The 22,189-nt window shown below is 46.4% G+C and overlaps 1 protein-coding gene across 9 annotated transcripts in view; it reads right to left on the reverse strand.

The window, feature by feature from the left end:
* LOC309864645 (sterile alpha motif domain-containing protein 5) overlaps nt 1-22,189 on the reverse strand; it is a 909,922-nt gene that overhangs the window by 31,025 nt on the left and 856,708 nt on the right. For 4 of the 9 annotated variants that reach the window (XM_082730322.1, XM_082730320.1, XM_082730324.1 and 1 more), the window contains 2 exons: nt 9,040-9,172; nt 3,037-3,872 (listed from right to left, as the gene is read on the reverse strand). In XM_082730322.1, coding sequence (XP_082586448.1) covers nt 3,037-3,872; nt 9,040-9,172 — 969 coding nt within the window. Of the gene's footprint in view, nt 1-3,036; nt 3,873-9,039; nt 9,173-14,195; nt 15,302-22,189 lie in introns of those variants that run through there. The other 5 variants (XM_082730326.1, XM_082730325.1, XM_082730327.1 and 2 more) reach the window with 3 other exon arrangements.

Raw genomic sequence — 22,189 nt, forward strand, 5'->3', positions numbered from 1 at the left:
CAGATACAGTATGGCGCCCAGATGCCTCATCATTTTATGGCTTCTGCATTTCCCTTTCAGTTCCATCATTGACTGCAACACTGGAGCCCAGCATGTACTTTCTGATGCATATGAAATAACTCAGAAAGAATTCATGTGGAAACTTTACTGCAGTAAATTGGAAGCTCATTTGTGTCTTCGTATGCCAGCTGTAGGCATTTATTCCTAAAATAAAAAGCTCAGAGTGACGAGTGGACTGGGTTTCTTAGCTACCAACTCTAACCTCTCCCAGTGATAAGCAAAGGTGTCTACAACAGACTCTTCATCAGTGGAGGAGGGACAAAGAATCTAACAATAAATGTCGCTTGAACGAATCTCCAGCTTTTTCTGTAATACCAAGTCATTCTCGAAACAGCACTCCTTCAATGGGTTGTCTTCTGGGAGCGCCTGAAGATCATCCTCTCTAAACAAAGTTAGCCCGGAAGCAGGCTCTGCCCTCGGGAAAGCTGGGTGCTTGCCCTTGCCCAGCATTCTGAGGGGAGGGGCCAGTTAACTGGGACGCAGCCTTTGGGTTCAGGTCCGGCTCTACCCGCTTCCCACCCCACAGACTGTGGAGATGATCGTAAAAGAAAGTAAACCAGTCTTTGCCTTTGGCAATCTACATTAACTGAAACCTAAGTGAGGTGTTTGGTTTTAAGTTCCTCCATCTCCTACACAGCTAACAATAAGAAAATTTGGGAGAGATGCTTGTGGATGAGGAGAGCCAGTTGATGGAATGGTCATGCAGTTGGAAACATGTTTTGGGTGGGCATGGGGGCGTTGAACTTGAAAAATGGACAAAATTCTAAAGTATCATGCAAGCCTGTTCCCCCAAACAAAAACTGAATGACCAAATAAAAAGCAAGACAGGTGACCATTTCCAGTGAATGTACAGCATTATCATTTCCCTGAGGTTTCATCAAGCAAATATGGCATTTTTGGAAGGACAAAAGGATCAAGTTTAAAGAGTAAGGGAAACTGTGCACTTTCAGATAAAGGGGAGGTGATATGACAAGAAGGATGGGAAGACTGTTCACGGAAACCAAACAAGGAAGTTAATTCCATTAAACCAAACCAAACAACCCTCCATAATTCTGTTGTGAAAAGGCTTATTTCCCTTTACATTCTCTGAATGATTGGAAAATTAAATTTTGTCTCCCTGATTGTGCAGTTATACTTAGATTGAAGTGGTATGTGCAGATTTCTAGTTCAGCACTGAACACCTACGTCAGCAAGTACTAGAGCTGTCCAGTACTACCTCGGGCTCATAGCACCTTACAAATATCCAGCTTTGGGTGACATCTGCGATGGAGTTTACACAGTGACACTGTATTTATAAGGCAGGAAAAGCGCTTGAAAAGAAACTTGCCCCAGGTCCATACTCAAGGTCAGTGAAGAATTAATCACTGGCCCACAATTACATTAGCACAAATCTTAGAAATATAACTTTGAGAAAGTCTTATAGAAGTTACATTATTAGCCTGGCAATAAAGATGAGGGACGTGTGAGGAATTCAAGGTACTCCAGGTGGAACAATTCTCCGTATGACATGATTTAAGTTCATGGGGGTGAGTAACCAGTTGACAGAGAAGAGGTGGCTCTTATCTATCAAGGTCATGTGCAGAAGAACTAGGCAGAGCCCCTCTCAGGTTAATAAATTATGCCAAGATTGGTTCGCCACAGCATTTATCTGTGGGTCAGAACTGAAGAAGTGAGAAAGAGAACTCTGTTGTACAACAAACACAGAACCAACCACAAACTATTGCCATGACATACAGAAAGAACCAGAAGGGAAGTTGTCACAGTTTTAATTACAGTGTTAGAAGATCTGAATGAATGAAAAGAGACAGAAAATAGGCTCCAACAAGAAAGTCAACACATCTGGGAACATCTAGAAAACCTCAAGGCTAGGATGGACCTATGGATCGTTTTAGAACAAGGAAGGTTGCTTTAGGGATGGCATGGACCAATCGGTCTCCATTTCCACAAGAAGAACTCAACTGAATGAACAGAAGTTACAGCAGTTGTCTGGGGAATGAGAAGGAACCCCAGGGAAGTCCGCATGGGAGGTTGTGCTACAGTTTGTTCTGTCAGACCCTTCCAGGGAACGCAGCCAGCAGTTCCAGTGGATTGACCAGGGCACTAGGAGACCTGGGGGGTTGGCAGGAAGGCCACAGCTCTCCTCATTCTGTGCCATTTTATATGGGTTCCTGCACAAGCTAAATGTTGGGTGGGGAACTTCAGGGGGAAAATGCTTATATTCTGAAGTTCAACCTAAGTCATGCCCTAAAAAGCAATCTTACGAGGTCTCTAATAATTCAGTTAAAACTGGACAACATTTCTGAATGTGGGTCCTTCATTCCTCGCTGTGTACAGAAGAATCCATGGGGCAGTGGAAGATATTTCTAAATGCTCACCCCTCTGTTTAAGTAGATAGACCATCAAATAGCTTTAAGCAAAACAGAAGAGCTCTAATATTTTTTCCCCCTCTACATCAAAGAACTTTCTGGTTGGTGCTACTAATAAAAGAAATGTACTTGACAATGTTTTCGAATCACCAAATCGGTGATTGTGCTGATGACAATCTTTCCGTGAGCTGGATTCTATTGTTTCAATTAACTGAATGAATAAACGTGTCTTCTCAGGGCAAAACATCCTTCTGTTTTGCATCAGCTTCTTTGAGGTCAAGTGATGGGATGGCTGAGAATCAAGACAGCCGCTCCTAGCGGAGGCCAAACCCCTGCCCTGTGCTCTGCAAGCCCTTCCCTGGATGGCCTCAGTGTTTAATTCAATCAGAAATCAAACAGCTTCAACCGGCAAGAGGACAGATGGGAAAGAAGCCACTGCCAAACGAAGGCGGGCTTAGAAAGCGAGGTGATGGCAGAATGGAGCCTGGAGTCATGAAGTCGGGAGCAGAAGAGCGGGGAGGGCACCAGGCCCCACGGAGGAGAGGCCATAATGCTTGACTGCACCTCACAGAAATGACAAGGCCGTCCCGGCGACCACCTCGGGACTCACAGACTTCTGGTGGATTCTCAAGAGAACCCTTTTAGTGCAGCGGTCCACCGTGGCGGCCCACTTCCTCTTTGTCTCCTCGTCCTCCTCCAGCAAGCAGCGCCTCAGGTCCTGCCTCTCGGCCTTGCTCAGGGTCCTGTCTGAGGCCGGCCGCACTAGCTGGGTCAGGTTCAGGTGGCTGTACAGGCTCCGCTCCACCACGTAGGTGATATTGAACTCGCTGACCGCGGGACGCCCGCGCGCCCGCCTGCTGGGGGCACCGCAGCCCCCGCCCCCTTTGGGTTTCTGCCGGAGCAGCTGCAGCTCGCACGTGCTGCTGTGGACTCCTCTCCTGGAGGGACGCTGGCAGAGAAGAGCTCGGGAACACGAATAATTAGTATCCGTTTTCTTCAAGCGGATCTGCTTGCGGACACTCTGAACCTCCTCCAGGGACACCAGAAGGTGGTGCCGGCGCCGGTGGCTGTCACAGAGGCGGACGCCGTCGGTACTTACCCCGTGGCTCAGGGACCCGAGCCCTTTCTTCATCTCCCCCTCCGTCAGGGAGCGGGAAACCTTCTGGGCCTTTTCTTCTTCGGGATAGGAGAAGAACGTCCCCATCTTCTTCGGGGGCTTAATCAGGCCCCGACTCTCTCCTTTGCTGAAGGTTTTGACCAGCTTCCGGCCAGCCCCCCAGGTATCCAGGCTGCTGGACGATGGAGACGTGGTGAGAGAGTCGGACTCATCTTCTGGAGGCTTCTCAGGAGAGCCGTCAAAGAAAAATGGCTTCTTGTGCACTCCGGAGTAAAGGGCGGACCGTTCATCCAGGCCCGGGGAGTTCTCAAACACGTGCTCCTCCCCGCCTGGAGGGAAAGCAACAGGGAGAGAGGGTCATGGTCTCTTGGAAATACACCTCCACATTCTCTCACCCAGATTTTCCTTTCCTTACAGCCCCTGCCCTACAAAGAATAAACAAATCCTCACCAACGCCGCAGCGACCCCCTACCTGGATCGCCTACCCTCTTCGTAAACCCAGCTCCCGCTCAAATAAATGCATGTAAAAAATAAGCAAACTGTGCAAATGTAGGGTTTCACATAAGCTTAATGGTAAAAGGTACTGGGTGTGTTTCCTTCTCCTTTAAATATCTTTGTAGAACAAACACCTTAAGAAACCTACTCAAAATGCCACTTGGAAAAACCAAGTCAGTCATGATCACTGCACTCCTTAGCCCTGAGAATTTAAAGATAATCACCCTCCTCCTCCCCCTCCAAATTGGATAACCCTCCCCCAGTTGGGAAGCACAGTTCTTAGAAGCTAGGACTCAGACTCCTTCCCCAATCTGAAGGGCTGTTGAGTCGGCTTGGTTTCTTACAGAAAAACGCCACGTGGCTGACAGTGATTTTTTTTTTTTTTATTGCCACTGAGGTCCTTAAATCACCAAGGCAGTCTGGGTGCAAAGACACCAGACAGGGTCACAGCATGCAAATGTAACTGATGAATGGTACCCAGGTGACAAGCCAGGTACAAAAAGTTAGGGGCCCGGGTAATTCCAGCCAGACACGGCCATCAGCTCGCCTGCTGGAGGCAGGAAGGGCATGTGAGGGCCCCGCCACGCAGGCAACTGCAGCAGGCGGTCCGCTTTGTTTCAAGGTTCCAGCTCTTGAGCCCTCCCTGGAGCAAGGTACTGAGCCAGGCCCTCCAGAGCCCAGTGGAAAGGTTTGGACTCACTGGCAGGAAAACAGAGTTCTTTCCTGCGTGTGTTATGTGAACAGATGTGAAAAAGAAGTAGGTCAAACTGTGGGTGTAGTGATCCTGACTGGCTGTGTCCCTTTAATTATAAGGAAACTTTTGCACACTGCAGCTTTCCACCAGCTGAACTATGAAAAGGAAAAAATAAAAAGTTCCTTGGAACAGAGAGATGGCCCTAAACACACCAGCTGGGGGGGGAGGGTGGCTGTGCAAGGGTAGATGTCAGAGCGAGCTGCTCACTGCAGAGAGGGGAAGGGCAGAGGACTGGCAGCAGTCCTTTCAAATTCTAAAGGCTTCCTATTTTTCCAAATGGTGGGAGTTATTATTGCAAATGTCACGAAAATCAGAACTGTGGTTATGAAATATAACCCAAGGTTGATTCTGATGTCATGGAGATGGTGGTGGGGTTCAAGACCATCTCCAGTCCGGAGCTCTCCGTTATCTGCCGCACAACTGTATTCCCTGGAGGATTAGTCCTGGATCTGTCACGAGAGTTTAAAAGTCTAGGGTTCTGAGGGGATGTGCACAAAAATTGGCAAAGTCTCCTGCTCTTTCCTCAGGACACCTGACGTACAAGGTATGGAGGCCAAGTGTCCTTCCGCTGTGAGAAGTAAACATGGCAATCTCTTCTAGATCAAATCCACCCTCTACTCTCGGGAAAAAGAGATGGGGCCAAGATGAGAGGCAATGCCTGGGGGCAGAGGCAGCCCACCCCAGACTCCTCTACAAATGTGTCCAGACCACAGACCATGGCTTTCCACTGAGCCCAGGTGTCCACGGAGGTGTGTAAGGCCCTCATCTACCCACAGTCTGTCGGGGTGTCGGGGAATTCAGGTGAGTCTGCTGGCCATTTTAACAACCTGTTACCTAACAGTGGTCTGGAGACTTTCTGGACTCTTTAGGGCTGGCATCCAAGCTTCGAAGACTTCCATGACAGGTGTGAGTCTGGAACCAACTGGTATGCATCTGTCCATCCCTATAGCTCTGCTTCCTAGTTCTGAAAAGTCTGCACTTGGTAAGAACTTTGGAGGGAAAAGTGGCCAGTTCTTCCCCAGTGGCTGCGTCAGCCTGTGTGCTGAGGGCAGGCCTTCCCTGGTGGAGCCTCTTCTGCCTGGGTTGGCCCCGAGGCCTGAAATCGCAGCCTGGACTTGATTCCTGGGTTTAGAGCACTGCTGCTCCCATTCTGGCACCTCCCAAGCACAACCATCCTTTGGAAGAATGGCAGTCAACACGCAAGGACCCATTGTCATTCACATCATGACCTTTATCTAGCCTCCTCACTAAGATCAGAATGCGGAAGGCAATGGGGCTAGGGTATGGGGTGACTGAATGCCAAGGACACAGATCCATGCCCCAATTCCAGCTCTGACTCTGCCACTCACCATCTCCATGACCTTGGGCAATAATTTTATCTTTCTGAGTCTGTTTCCTCACCTGTAAAAATGTCTGCCTATCCTAGAAATACATACTTCAAGGCTACTGAAGAGAATAAAATTAAATGAAAAGAAATATATGAAGGCACTTTATAAGCTAAAAAGCACTGTACAAAAGCTAATGATCCATTCCTGGGTCACATATAAGCTGGGCCAATGAGGGAAGAGGGTAGCTAGGTATAGGCTTTAGGGAACACACACACACACACACACACACACACACACACACACAAAATAAAGGGCAGCTGAAGGGCACTGACCTGGCCTATGGTTCGCTATTGTCTAGGGACTTGACAATCAGTCACAAGGGTGAGACTAAGTGAGTGATTGTATCTCTCCTGGTTCTTGTAGGACTCCAGAGCTGAGGGGTGAGGAAGGGGTGGGAGCAGAGGGAAGCCCACGCTGCCTGGACTTAATTCTGGGCCTTCTGCCAGCCGCCCAGTGACCCTGATGATTTAACCTCCTGGGGTGTCTGTTCCCTCCTCTGTGAAATGAGCATGGTACCGATGCCCAGCTCGGGTGGCTGTTGAGGATGACATATTAAAAGGAACATAAGGGGCGCCTGGGTGGCTCAGTGGTTAAGCCGCTGCCTTCGGCTCAGGTCATGATCCCAGGGTCCTGGGATCGAGCCCCGCATCGGGCTCTCTGCTCAGCAGGGAGCCTGCTTCCTCCTCTCTCTCTCTGCCTGCCTCTCTGCCTACTTACGATCTCTGTCTGTCAAATAAAAATAAAAAAAAAAATAAAAAAAAAAAATAAAAGGAACATAAAACCTAAAGTGTGCAGAAGAGTGGCGGGCAGTCAGGATGCCCTTGGCAAAGGTGGATCATCATTCTGACAACTTGGTATTGGCACAGACATGTAGGAAGAGAAAGGCTCAACTCTCTGAAGGTCTTGGGGCAGTGAGGGAGGGCTTATTAGGAATGTGACTCCTTCCTGCTTTGCAGAAGCAACAGCCAAGTACCTGTTCTTCTGCCAATGAGGAACCTCAGAGAGAATGCCACTCCACAGGATCTGGACGATGGTTCTAGTTTATGGTCTAGCCATGGCAGCCCTAAGCAGATGGCCTAAGTGGCACACACACCTGACACCTTTCCTGGCAAAGCTGACAAGCCCAGCCAGTGGCAGCCTGGTGCCCCGACTCGTCAGACATCAGAGGTTAGAGGGGACTTAAGCGCATTTCCTCCCTCATCCGCCGGTGGCACCTCATTTATAACCACATGAAATACAGTTCAGGGCCAGAGGTCCACGTAGTTATTACTCTTACCCTACAGCTACCCCCTGGGTCTATTTTTCCCTTTTGTCAACTATGTCTCTCAGAGACAGCAGGAAAGGTAGGAAAACTGCATGTACAGGCAGCTGGGGACAGGTCCGGAGGACCCCACACATCACTTCCGTGTCCTCATTGATAGGCAAGACCCACCAATTCATTTGCTGTATTTGAGATTTACTTTTGGCAATGGGGTGCCCAAGGCTGAATGATGGCAATTCTCTATGGTTCTCCTTACTATGACCAACAGACACTATGTGTGCGATTTCATTTAGAGCTGCTGTTGAAAGGAAATCAAGTGATATTCTGTACTGTGGAAACCACGACAGTCAAGCAGGGGTTAAAACAGCCAAATGTAAATCAGCACTGCACCCAAAGGCAAGCAGAATTAGCATGCAGGAAGACACCCCATGAAACCTGGAATTCGACACAACTCTGTGAAATTGCCCATAAGCACCTCTCCCTCAGGGCCCCTCCTCCCTTCTTTCCCTTTCTCGCCTCCACGCTCCCCTAGTAATCCCCTCACCTCCAATATTTCTCTAGAGGATTTAAGCTGATACATAATTACAGCAAACAAATTTTAAAAGCAGCAATAAAAACAACAGGAAACCCTCACCTAAATCAAGGGAAATCCCAGTTCTCTCCACGCCTTGGTTTTATTTATGTATGACAAAAAGGCCTCTCAATGGTCATTTTCAAATCTACATGTTAAATTTCTGAAATTCCTCAAAATGTAGATATGACATTTTAACAAGTCACATGCTTTTAAGAAATAAGGTCTATTCTTTCCAGTACTTTCTTTTTCCAGTTCCCTCCAAACAGGAAATCTTCTTTTATTTTATCCTTTTGGGGGAATCTTACAAGACGCTGCAAATGCACACTGTTCACAATGGGAGTGACGAATACGGGTGAGACTCAAACTGTCCTAATCACACTTCAAAGGTTAACTCTCCACTCCAATAAATCCATGCTCGTGCCTCTCCTGACATTACTGCTTCATCTGACGAGCTGCTCAGCCAGCAATAAAGCTCTTATGTCCCACTTAAAACGGAAGGTCCTTAGAGCCCCATCTGAACCCAGTCTTGAGACTCTCTACAGGAAGAACAAATCATCCCTCGGAGATGTGAAAGGATATAAAGTGCCTCGATTATTGGATGTTTGTTTGAGATGGATGAATGTCAAATCTGGAATCAACTCAATGGGCAAGAACCGTCATCCTTCGGCCACACAGGCTGCTGCTGGGAAGAACTTACAAAGTTGATGTACAGGGGTGTACACTCAACATTGAAGCTGTACCACACCTTGCGAAGACCTCCTTGTCTCACACCGGCCCGTTTCCCATCGCCGTGACATGAACAGTACTAAGCCTCCCCAGCCGCCGGACGCCAGGATCTGGAACGTGCTGAGCCACGCCCTGCTTGCACGCAGACCTGAGGTGCTTTCTGCAGCCTCAGCCAGATCGCAATCCAGCTTCCACTTGAGATCAGATTCTACTGAGGAGCTGACCCCGCCTGACTTAATTTGGAGCAAGCAGGGAGGGCAGAGCGTGCCTTTTTTTTTTTTTTTTTTTTTTTTTTTACCTTCCGTGCTGGGCTTTCTCATTTCTTCCACTCTGATCAGTTTCTTTCTCACTCTGCGAGTGGAGTTGACCAGCTTATGTAACCTCTTAAACTTCACCGACTCCTCGGTCTCCTCATCCGATTGTTCTCTTGACTGGCAAAGAAACAAAGGAGAAGTTCATCAGATCACTGCCTCAGAGCCCTCTGCGCTGGTGGCCCATGGCGGAGGGCAGCCTGGTCTCTCGTGACAGCCTGAGCTCCAGCAGCAGTGCGGCTGTGTCTAGGGGGGACCCTCCAATTGCCCCCCACACACTTCAGGAAGCTGCCCGGGGCCTCATCCTTGGCCCCGGGGCGCCAGGACACACCCAGGGCCCTGGACTGGCATAGGTCATGTCTGTCTCAGCAGCTGCCCAGGCCTCCTTTAGAAGAACTTGGAAAGGGCGCCCTCTGCCAGGCTGGCCTGGTCATTCCAGCCCCCCTGCTGTGCGCTTTGGGCCTGGCTCTCATCTGTCTGGCCCATCACGACTGCTTAATGTGGTCATCAGCTACTCCTCCTCCAAACTCAAGTTCTGTTGACTTGTTCCAGCCCCCACCCCCCCAAATCAAAAACAGCAGGGCAGGAAAAGGGAAGAGAGGCAAAAAGCCGCCTTCCGTGCCACTCGCCAGGCAGGCCTGCCACACCTCGGCCATGCCTTCCGCCTCTCCCGGCTCCTTCTGAGCGCTCACGAAGGGCGAGCCTGAGGACAGACCCCGCATTCCTCTGCGAGGGACAAGGGAAAAAGCTGACCTTTTCAGCCATACAGTACACTACATATTCCCCAGCATCCCATTTCATTTTTGCAGCGATTCAAGTATGCTCAACCCAGCTGTTTTCCCTCAAGTATCAAACATTACAGAGAGAAAAAAAAATCTCTCCACAGCAGTGACCCCAGTGAAAACAATCCTTTCCTTGTGAACCAAATGAGGGTTTTGGTTCCAAGTCAGCTCGAGCATTCAATATGCAGCTTCCTCTGTTTTATCTGCTCAAAATGTGAAAAAGCAAAAGCAATCCAGGGCTCCAGGGGCCGTGCTGCCTGGGCCGGGGGCTCCGCGGTTCCCAGGAGCGCAGGGCTGGCGGGAGCGTGCGGCCTCCACGCACCCAGGGCAGCCCGCCAGCCGCCCTAACCCATCCCACACGGCCTGGCAACACCCTTCCCTCCGTTTCCTCAAACCTAGTTCACAGAAATAGTAAGGGCAGAAATGCCTCCTATAAACAACACAAAGCAAAATAAAATCCACCCCTCTGAACAACGGGCTTAAGAGGAAGCTACTGCCACCCTCCCCCACCCCAGTACACACAAGAAATCGACAATAGAACAGGTACACGAGGATGAGCAGAGAACAGTGGTTCGAGGGTAAAGAAGGTGGAGATTCTATGCATTAAATGGTGCAGCATGTTGTGAGTCCACAAATATTTCTGTAGCACTGTGGCACTACGTAAGGCATAATACAACCCATTTCCTGGCCTCTGTTCTCACCCTGGAGCTTCCAGCATAGGGCCATTGTACTTTCTGACTGCAGGACTATAAGCAAACCATTCACCCACTGAAGAAAAATTATGATAACCCAGAAATGGCAAGTCATCTGGACAGGGGTGATTACTCTGGCTTCCCTTCCGTGAAGTGTATTCAATTTTTCAAAAACTCCTTGATGAGATGTTGCATCTCCATTTCGGAATTAGAGTGAACTACTGCTTAGCTGGGCATAAAGAAGAGAAATGGAACCACGTGCTGGCAATGAGGTTTAACCTGTTTGGTCTAAAACTTTACAATGTAAACAATTAAAATGAAACAGGAAGTACAGCTTCTGATACCTAATGGTATAGTTTGGTTTGGATTTCATTTTTATTTGGTTTAACTGTCAATATGTGATGAAAATGGTCAGAGCGGTCAACCAGAGCAACGAGAACTGGGAGAGGCCTCATTCTGGGTAATCAGCACCTGAGCAAAACCATAGTGCCTGGAATTACACAGAAACATCTAAAGTATTCTGCCTTCTTGATGCCTCTCAAAAGCTAAGCAATTCTAACAGAAGGAGAATCAACATTATAGGGGACAAACCTAGACAAACCTAGAATATGTATGTAACTGTCACATTAAAAAATTCTGAAGTAAAAATAAATAAATAAGAATTAAAGTCTGAAGTCAAATGAAAAACGCAGTGAGCACAGGTTGTTTATAATCAAGACACAGGAAGCTATACTAGAGAATGAGTATCAGTAGTGTGCATATCTCGTACCTGGTCTGGGGGTTGTTACTGCTGCTGGCTGGGGGTGGGGAGGGGGCTGTGTGTGCCTGTGCATACCACAAAGACAAATCATATGTAGGAAACATGCCACCTGAGGGAACTTTTGAGGAAGAAATGAAGTAGTTAAACCAGTACAACAGAATTAAAAGCAAAGATCCCTTCCCCAAGTCCTACTTTCCTCTGTCCTGATTCACCATGGTGAAAAATAACATATTCCAGGTACTTGTTTAATTGCTTTCACATGTTCCATCTATTTTTGAGAAATAGGAGCTCTTTAGAACTTTGAACTAACTTCTTTTATTTTCTTAAAAAAATGAAGATTTTAGGCATGTTTGCCACTGACAAATCACAAATCATAGCAACCAGTAACTTTTCATTATCATGGTTTGGACACTAAACAAGGCAGATGGAGCACAATGTATGGCCACTGACAAATCACAAATCATAGCAACCAGTAACTTTTCATTATCATGGTTTGGACACTAAACAAGGCAGATGGAGCACAATGTATAGGAAGAAAAATGTAAGAGAAAACCAAAGTTAATCAAGATATAACCTCCCTTGAATCAGCCTAGAAGTCACTGGAGTTAAACAGGTGTAGCCCAAGGTTACTTTTTATTGATAGAGAGGTGTTGACTTCTCACTTCCTTCTGAGTCCAGAGGAAAAGGAGTTGTCAAATATTTGCCTTTTAAAAAGTTCTCTCCAGCTGTTTTAACATAAAGACTCTGTAAAAGGCTTTCATTTCTTCTGAACTGGAAACTAAAGCTTAAATTCCTCATTTCATGTTACTCCTTTTAAATAAGCACACACCACTTCCCAAATACTGAAAATAACTTGTCATGCCTTGTTTTTATTTATTTATTTATTTATTTATTTATTTATTTATTTGAGAGACAGAGACAGCAAGAGAGAACATGAGTGGGAAGGAGGGTGAGAAGCAGAATCCCCGTTAAGCAGGGAGCCCGACTCAGGGCTTGATCCCAGGACCCTGGGATCATGACCTGAGCCGAAGGCAGATGCTTAAATCACTGAGCCACCCAGGTGCCCCTTGTCATGTCTTTTTATTCAGAAATTAAACCTGCAGAGATGATGGTGTAAGAATTTAAAAATAACTATTTAATTAAGAAGAGCATGTGTGAGATCTTCACACCTGGAGGAACTTTGGTAAAAGATGAGGGAAATCTGCATTACATATAAAATGAATGGTTGATTCCAAGAAATAGGCTCCTAGAATTAAACAGAACTACTAGGAAACAGGTTTTAAATAAACTCAAGTGAAGAAATACCTATGTTTATGCACGTTGTAACAAGACACAGTATCTCCTCCTCTTCCTGTCCTGCCCCAGGTCAGAGGACTAAAGTAAACTTTAATTTGATCATCGTTTAAATGAGAAGGTGAAAACTAACTCATCTGCAGAAAACTCCCCACCTCTGAACTTGAATCATAAAAGGCCATTAACGTATTCCACTGAAGAATGTGGAAAAAAGTGGATTTACATTATGGTAAATAGAAACACTGGATTTTCAGCCTCTCTCTGGCAGATTTTTCCACCAGAAATCTCATATGGCTCAACTTTTAATTACTTTGGCTAATGCTATATGTAGTAATTCTGTGGTGAATGCTTAAGTGTTTCATTTCTGGTTTCCATGGCAACATGACATCAGATTGCAGACAGCTGGCTCCACAGTTTTAAACCATAACAAATTGACCAAGCCAAGGCACAAAACTATGGCCTCTTTAAAGAGATAGTACACCATTTGCCTGCCAGGGTGCTGAAGCAGGAACCTATGGGGCCCACTTGGCAGGCGAAGGAGGGTGGAGCCTGCTTCCTTCTCAGATTCTTTTGGAACATGTGCGTCCTTGACACATCTGCAATGTTCTAATAGGAAAGACATGGAGCCAGCGTGGAGAACTTTTCGTAACGCAGCTACACTGAGGATCATCAGGAAAAAGGAGCACAATTAATAGCATCTGTAGATAGCAAATGAAAAGCATCTCCTCACTCTCAAGCCTGTTCACTGAAAGTCGGTAACAAATAGATACTTCACTGGACCCAGTTTTAAAAAAACAAAAAAACAACAAAAAACATTTCTTGCAACTATGACACGCTGTGACAAATGCTTTCCAAAAGCCACAGAGCACGGTCCTGCAGGTACAGGAGCACTGTTCCATAATAGAAGTTAAACTGAACTTGCAAAGGGCAACCAGAACCCTTTCGGGGACTGCTCTAGACCATGCTGGGCACAGGATAACGTACAACTTTGCCTTTTGCAGAAATACACTCAGCTTGCTTCCCCATCTCCAAACACTCAGCGCACTGTCCCAATTAACAGCCAGACTAAGTCCGTGTATGTGCCCTGCAGCCACACACATAACACCATGAGATATTCAAGTATTCCTGAACCTATCCTGAAACTGGAAACGAATTTGCTTATGAAATGCACACAACGGCTCCTGGTTAACCGGGTGCATAACCAGACACAGATGCTTCCACTTCCCAGATCCGTACTGCCAGTGGCATGAAGCTTAAGAGAAGGAAAGGAAGCCGATCGATCATGCAAGCCTGTCTGCAGTCAAGCCCTCCACACTGAAAGCCTCCACGGTTGACAGCTGAGCTCCAACCACGTACACTCAATCTCTTGAGAGTGGTTTCATTCTCGAAAAGAATATTCACTCCTCTCCCCGCAACGTTACATCTTCATCTTGGGTGAGCATGCTAGGAAAAGAGTGCTCAGGGTTACACAGCCGGGAAGGATAGAAGGTCCCATCTCCAAGAATGTGCATAGAAAAGAGGAAAGCCATCAGAGCCAGGAGCACCCGAAAAGCCTCTCCCTGCAGCGGCAGCAAGCGCATTTGCCCCCTCGCGGGGAACGCAGCCGGCGGACTTACCGGCTTCGGCATGGAGCAGGCGTGCGGGGGACGCGGAGCACCCCCGCCCCCTCCCCGCGGACAGCGGCTTCACTGTGGCTCCGTCAGCTCTGTAAGCTCAGAGTGAGCGTGAGGCACTCCTCAAACATGTTCCTTTGGAGTTACATGATCGGACAGGCTCCACCAGCACAGATTAGTATCCGAAGGAGGGAAAAGGGAAGACACTGGATTCAATTAGCTGCTTTCTGCCTGCCGCCTGATTCCCCGCTTCCCTGCTAACTGCATAACTTGTAAGAAAGGCATAAGTCATCGGCTCTAAGCAAATCTCCTATTCACCACCAGGAAAAAAGGGAGTGTTGTACGTGGCAAACAATCCCTGTTTTCACTGACGAAGGCTCCCTGACCTCCCGCTGGCCTCCAGTTCCTTAATTACTGTCTATGGAATTCCAGAGAGAGAGAAAAAGAACGCGGGAATCTGAGCAAATCCGGGACAAGGACGAACCCTCACAAGTGACTGAACTTAAAAAAGATCTCTCTCTCGCAGATATTCTTCCAAACACCCCCTGAAGGGAGTAGTCGCAATTGAAAATAGACACCTTCCAATGGCTATTTTTGACACTGCTGAATTAAAACTTGCGATTTTGGTTTTCTCCTGAGTTGTCACTCCCCACTCTTTTTTTTTTTTTTTTCCTATTTAAACTACTCAAGTAAATGCAGGATACTGCCTGTCCAGTGACGCTTCTAAAACTGTCCTACCAAATTGTTTCAATGATCACCTCAGAGTGGCGGAGTTCTCTTACATTCTAGAAATGTGTGCACAGGGACTGGGTCACAAGATGATCATTTCACTTTCTCAGGGGTGTCTGGGGAGCCATGGGCACATGCTCTTACTGAAACAGAATGTCACCTAACAAGACAGGACTGAAAACCTGCATGAAGTCTCCAAGGCACGGGGTGCAAGTCCTGTCAGGATTTCAGGAGTAAAGTCACGCAGTCGGGTGAGTCACGTGTTCCCGCTGAGCGACCCGAGCTGCCCAAGTCCTGGGTGCCTCTCTCCTCGTGTGGGCCTTTGTTTATGTATGATGCAAAGTTGCCTCTCTTGGTAGGACACCAACACACACACACACACACACAATTTTTACCAGGCAGAGGTCCCAGGCTGTGCCACAGAGCACCAGAGCCCCATCCCCTTCTCCTAGGCCCTTCTGGTATCTCTCACTCTTCAGCAAGAACTGCATGAATTCCCCTCTCGCCCAATTTTCTTTCTTCCCCAGAAGTGTCTCCTGCTGCCCCTAACAGACTTTTCTATTATTTCTCTCCACAAGGGTGTGCTATACCTTCCCTTTGCTGCCTATTCTGCCAGTCCTCTCCCCTACACCTTCTCCAGGTTCATATACCCTCCCTTCCCCCCTGCCTTCTGGGGTCCCACACGTGCCCCAAACAGCGGCAGGTGCTTTTCTGACATTAATCTTCCAACACCCCTATTTACTGCATGCTCATACTTTCTAGGCACCATGCTAGTATTGACACATTTAACCCAATTTCACAGATGGTAAATGGCAGACACAGAATGTGAAACTTCATGGTTTTGCTCCCAGATCCCCCAACCTGCACAGGCACTTTCTTCACCCAAGATCGTCAACCACAGTGGACGCGACGTTACTCTTAGAGTTCCTTAAAACTGTCATCAGAAGTCCTTGGTTGAATTTCCTGGTTACTTGATCCAAATGAAGAAAACATATTATGCCCCAATGGGAGTCGGGTAAAAGGAAGAGGAAAGCCAAAAGCCTTTGGAGCTGGAACAACCTGGGTTTCAATTTCCAAGTCCTTTAGTGAATCACTTCACTTCTATGGGTCTTGGTAGTCCTCTATGCAAATTTCATCTGATAACATTAATCTTGAAGCAGTTGTTTTAAAAATTGTGTCTGTCCAGTCAAGTGGAACTCAGTAAGCGCGTATTACAGCTGTGGTCTATTACTGATGGGAATTCAAGCAAGACCTACTTTACTGCTTAGAAACTGCTGTTCTAGGTGTTGTGTACATAGCAAAGGCAAAGAAAAGATGTGAAAGCTAATGATAGGGCCAACATCTGAGGCTGGGTCTGAAGAGGTTATTTTTTAAAGGGTTTATTTATTTATTTGACAGCGAGAGAGGGAGAGAGGGCACAAGTAGGGGGAGCAGCAGAGGCAGAGGGAGAAGCAGACTTCTGGCTGAGCAGGGAGCCAAACGCAGGACTCGATCCCAGGACCCTGAGATCATAACCCGAGCTGAAGGAAGAGGCTTAACTGACTGAGCCACTCAGGTGCCCCGAACAGATTGTTTAGATGCAGAGAAGATTGTGAGCAGAATTAGGAGCCAGAACTCTGGAATCTGGCACAGCCAAACTCAGGTCCCTTTTATGCCACTTGTGAACTGTGTGTGTCTTAATTTCTCTCAATTATAAAACAGGGCGTGATAAGACTCCCAGAACACTTGAGAAGGTAAAATGAGACCTTGAATTTGAGGCCTCAAGTCCGGTGGGCAATGGTGGCAGTGCGAGGTGCACGAGAAGCCAGACACCGGCTGCCCCAGGTTCTGTGAGGAGTGTGGGGGAGAGACCCCTCCCTCCAAGCCCATCATTCCCAGGCTCATCTACGGTATCTGAGTAAACTGTGGGATACGTGAAGGACTAGGCTGGGCCAGGCCACCCCGGGAAGCCTCCTGGTGCAGGGCAGATGGAAACTGGGGAATCCACTTTATGAGAAGGGGCATCGCTGCTCTTGTTCTCTGGGTAGTGGGTTTGAACTTAACACACAAGAAGTGTGCAAATTTTTGGAGGACAGGTTTGAGCATCTGATGGCTACTCTAAGGAACTGTTGGTTAGGTCCTCAGAGTAAAGTCCAAATGCCTTATTGTGGAGCGTAGGACTCTGCATGGTTAGAATCCTGTCCTGCTTTCTGGTTTCTGTGTGTGACTCTCTGTAGATACTGCGTGGAAAGGCCTCTCGGAGCATCCGGTTCTCATCCTTTGACTTCCTCAGAATACCTTCAAATACTCTTCTCTCTTATTTGCCTGCACACCTTTGCACTGGTGGGTTCCTTTTCTGGGAACATCTCTGCCCATCCTATCTACTCTTCTAGCTCCTACCCATCCTTCAACATTCAGTCTCTGTATCACATGCCCAGGAAATGGGCTGTGTGGTTGCAGGGCACACACAGTCATAGGACTCAACCCAGAATATGGTCATCTCTGCATGACTCCGTCCTTCACTAAACTTCATGAAGACAATGGGCACTGGGCTACTCGTTTCTGTAACTGTACTTCAATAATGTTTATTTCTGGTTATACGTGATATACTTTTAATTAGAAAATGTGGAAAATGCAGATACAGAAGAAGGAGAAAAAGAAATCACCTACACCCTCTCACACTCAGATAGAAAAGATCAGTTGGTTAAGTGTCTGCCTTCGGCTCTGGTCATGACCTCAGGGTCCTGGGATCGAGTCCCGCATCAGGCTCCTTACTCATGGGGCGCCTGCTTCTCCCTTGGCCTGCTGCTCTTTTTGCTTGTGCTCTCTTTCTCTGACAAATAAAATCTTTAAAAAAATAGTTGTATTTTGGCTTATATCCCCTGCTTTTCTCTCTCTCTCTCTCTCTCACACACACACACACACACACACACACACATGTGCATGTGTGCACCCTCCCCACTAGACACCCTTAGGTTTCTATGTCTGTTTTGTGTTGTATTTACAAAAAAGGATGACTCTGTGATCTTCAGCTCTTCCACCTCCCACACTCACAGTCACTCTCCGGGTCCCCAGAGCCGGCCTCACGTGAACACACAGTACGTAGAAACAAGTGCCTACTGAGAGCCATGACCCTCTTTGAGCTCCATCACTGCCTCTAAAGTTTTCTCTCATAGAGAAACCTTGGAGCTCTCAATGGATACTGTTCAAACTGTTTTAAAAATCTGCTTTTTCTATTAATACGTTTTGAACATTTTCTCATGTCAACAAATGTCCAACAAATAAAATACAAAATAGTCATGATTCATTAGTATTCACAGAAGCAAGCCATGATTTTTTTAACGCCCTGAATCAATGGACATAGACATGTTTCCAATTTTGTAATATCATAAACAACACTCCAATGAAGAGTCTGTTGTAAAATTTCTAACACATCTAACACATTCTTTTTTAGAAAAAAAAAAAGATAGATTATGGAATTTTTGGGTGAAAAAACACACATAGCTTTAAATCCTTTAAAAATATATATTAATACTTTTCACAGGAGAAACACTGTACACTATATTATTTTTAAACTTCATAAGTAGGATAAAAAGAGTGGTTCAGGCGTGCCTGGGTAGTTCAGTCAGTTAAGTGTCCACTTGATTTCGGCTCAGGTGGTGATCTCAGGGTCTTGAGATCAAGCCCCGTGTCCGGCTCCTCACTCAGCTGGGAATCTGCTTGAGATTCTCTCCCTCTCCCTCTGCTCTCCCCCAAACTTTTTTGTGTGCACGCTAAATAAATAAATAAATACATAACATCTTAGACACGGAGAAAAGAGTGCCCACTTCCTCACACAATGGCCAACACTGAGCATTACAATATTCTTTTACACTGAGACAATTAAAATAGGACCTGGGTTTGTGATAAACAGGTATTTCCTGGTTGAAATCAATGGACGGACCCACTGATTCAAGGTTACTGTAAGAAAGAGCAAGGAACCGAAATAGGAGTGAGCCTCCTCCACCTGGGCCTGCAAAGATTCTAATCTAGGTGCCTGGGGGCACAGGGAGCCCCCAGAGATTTGATAAGCACGAGCAGCCGTGATAGATGCGAAAGAAGAACAAAGAGGCACAGACATTCAGAAGTGAGAGAACCTCACCTTTGGCTGGGGAAACTAAGGCATGCTGCATTAAGGGGAAGGGCACCTCCATGAGTGTGGGGGGCATTTCTGGGCTCCTTCAGGATGCCAAAAGGCCAGTGTTTAGATGGCCCTGAGGCTCACTTCTTTGTTCCCCTGACCTTAGATGCCTGCCTTTTTGGACAGGCAAAGAGAGATCCTTCTCAGGGGCTATTGCCGCCCTGCTAAGCAGCATGTGACACAAATCAGCAGCAACTTTCCGGCCCTCCTTCTCTCCAAGCTTGATTTCATCATCTCTCCAACATGCCTCATCAGCCTCCGCTGGTCCAAAAGTGATGCCTTCAAGATCACTCCCTACCTCGGGGGCAGCACACTGGCTCTGGCTAGGGGACATTCCAGACCAGCACCGAGGACTGTCATCGGTGACCGGCTCATGGCAGGGGTCTTCCAGGTCCAGCCATCAGTTTAATGTGTTTTCGTTGTGTTTACGAAAAAAATTAGTCTCACTTGCCAAAGAAGTCAGAATTACATTTTGAAGTGTTTATGAGTTGTCAGAGTAACTACAGACAATATGAAACACATTGTGGGTTTTTTTTTTTTTTTAATTTCACAAAGGAATCAGGGAAGGACTCATCTGTTTAGTAAGAAATATTTTGCTCATTAGCTGGTGACATCATTGCCCTCTGAAATTAGGAGATTTTTGTCAGCATATGGACAAAACGAAAAGATTCCATTCTTCTCCCAGAGGTGCAGTATAACACTGAAATAATCTCTCTGGCAGTTTCAAAATTAACTAGTTGTCTCCAGATTTGAAGAAAGAAGAGGAAGAGGAGAATATAATTATATGATACTTTTATTTGTAAAAAGTATGTGAGAATTTGAGGTAATAATACGGTCCCCCAGGGGCAAAGGCTTGTCAGCACTTAATTCATTTAAGAAACTGTTTAAAGAGCCAAATAAAAACCAAAGAAATAGCAAATGGCTGCTACATTCCACAGTAAGTTCTATTCTTTTTCTTAAACTCCTGAACTTTGCATTTTTAAAAAATCAGCCCCAAATAAAGTTGCTCATTTCCCCACAGGAGGAGGGAAAAAACAGGACTCTAGGATACATAACTAAGCATCCCAGACTGGGATGACAGGTCAGCCCAGCCATCCCGAATCTTCAAGTTGCCATGGAGCAGAGAGAATGCTTTTCCTTGTCCTCAAAGGGGTTGATGGGGATGAGAAAGATACATGGAGGAAAGAGAAGTGAATTCTTCCTTTACTCTGTAAATGTCTGGAAGATTTTTCTGCCAGAGGTTTTATCACTCTGCCCATAGGCCAGAGAACCCCACTGCTCACATAAATTAGCTGAGTTAAGGTAACAAAGATATGATGGGAAGCACTCAAGAGCTCTCCAGGTCCCTCTGTTAAGAGTGGGGTAGTGTTACCCAAAGCCACTCTATGGTGCCAAGCACAGTGAAGACCAAAGCAAAACACCAAACCCACTCATTCTCAAGTGCATTCAGTTCTCACATAGCCTGTGCCATGGAAAAAAGATGATTTAGAACAGAACTGCCAAGTAGGGCAATTACATATGTGTTTGAGGCTCTAGTTTCTGGAGCTGATACAAGTTTTCATCCCAAAAGTGGTAAGTGTCCTAAGGGACTGGGTGGTGTTTGCAAAGTCACATTACTTTCATGGCATCTGAGACAGACTGATTCATGGATCAGGCACGACGACTTCTTGGACAGGGCTGCCAAACAAACTTGTCCAGGCATATGATGATGGGAAATTATAGAAAATTGACAGAAAACAGAGAAAACTGCCTACATGGCAATGGAGAGGAGGTACAGACACCAAGTTCGATCCTTCACCAAATCTTCGGCCATAGATCTGCACAATTGTCTCTTGAAGTCACAAGCCAGCAGGCCAATTTTACCTCCTAGGGTCATGAGCTGTGATCTTAACATAAGTAACCTTATGTCTGTTAGAACAAATAATAAGCAAACTTATTTTGATTGAATTGCTTCAATAAGCAAATTTACTTCCAAATCGAAGAAATCAAGGCTGAATCCTTAGAAAAGAATCATTCGGAGCTAGTAATGTTGTTTGTGGTCCTGTCCTTGGCTATCAGGTCATGATGATTGCTGAAAACCAGACCAGAGAATATCCTTCCCACAACAACTAACAAAATGAGCAACAGCCTCCAAAAAGCAAAATTACTAAAAACTAGCAAAATATTCCACCAAAAGCACCCAAACAAGGAAATGTATATAATCTAAGAATAATTTTAAGCTTTAAAACTTCACGGCGGGGCTCCTGGATGGCTCAGTGGGTTAATCGTTTGCCTTTGGCTCAGCTCATGATCCCAGAGTCCTGGGATTGAGTTCCATATTGGGCTCTTTGCTCAGTGGGGAGCCTCCTTCTCCCTCTTCCTCTGCCTGCCGCTCCCCTTGCTTGTGTTCTCTTTCTCTCTCTAATAAATAAATGAAGTCTTAGAATAAAATAAAATTTCATGGTCGAGGGAGGAAACAAATTTCTGAAGACCAAAAGAAAAGGCCTCACTACTCTAAAAGCTACATCGGTAGGAATCTTGAGAATTATTCCATGGAATTTCCAATCTTGAAGGAATTTAAACTCTGTCGCGCTTTTTTTTTTTTTGATCTAGGACCAGTGGAAATTGCTTCAGGAGACTTATGAGTGAAAGGATGGAAAGTTAGTAGTAAGGCTGATTCTGAGTGAAATAAAGCCTCTTAGAAATTCACTAGAATGGTGGGGGGGCGGGGAGGAGAAATTCACCAGAATTGGAAAAATGAATTAAAGGCAGACTATATGTGGCCTACCTATTTCCTCACACCATCCAGCATGAGCCGTGGTGCAGCACGTTTAACACAATCTTGGGAGAGAGATGGGGGAGTCCAGGTATGCTAGCAAAGACCACACTCCCCCTCGGGGATAACCCTATATCTTGGGCCATTACATCAGGCTATAGCAACAAACATGAATGGACCACAAAACAAAGCCCTCAACTGTAGCCTAGAAGAAGGAAAACAATCTCTTGTCAGACAGCATGACAAACAGGTCAAAAAGTGATCTTCATTATATCAGCACGTGTGGAAAATCTGACCTGAGCTAGCCGGGTATGTTCAAGGTGAAAGGAAATGTATGATGACCATTCAAACTTA

This window comes from Mustela nivalis (assembly GCF_964662115.1).
Source record: "Mustela nivalis genome assembly, chromosome: 5".
NCBI lineage: Eukaryota > Metazoa > Chordata > Mammalia > Carnivora > Mustelidae > Mustela > Mustela nivalis.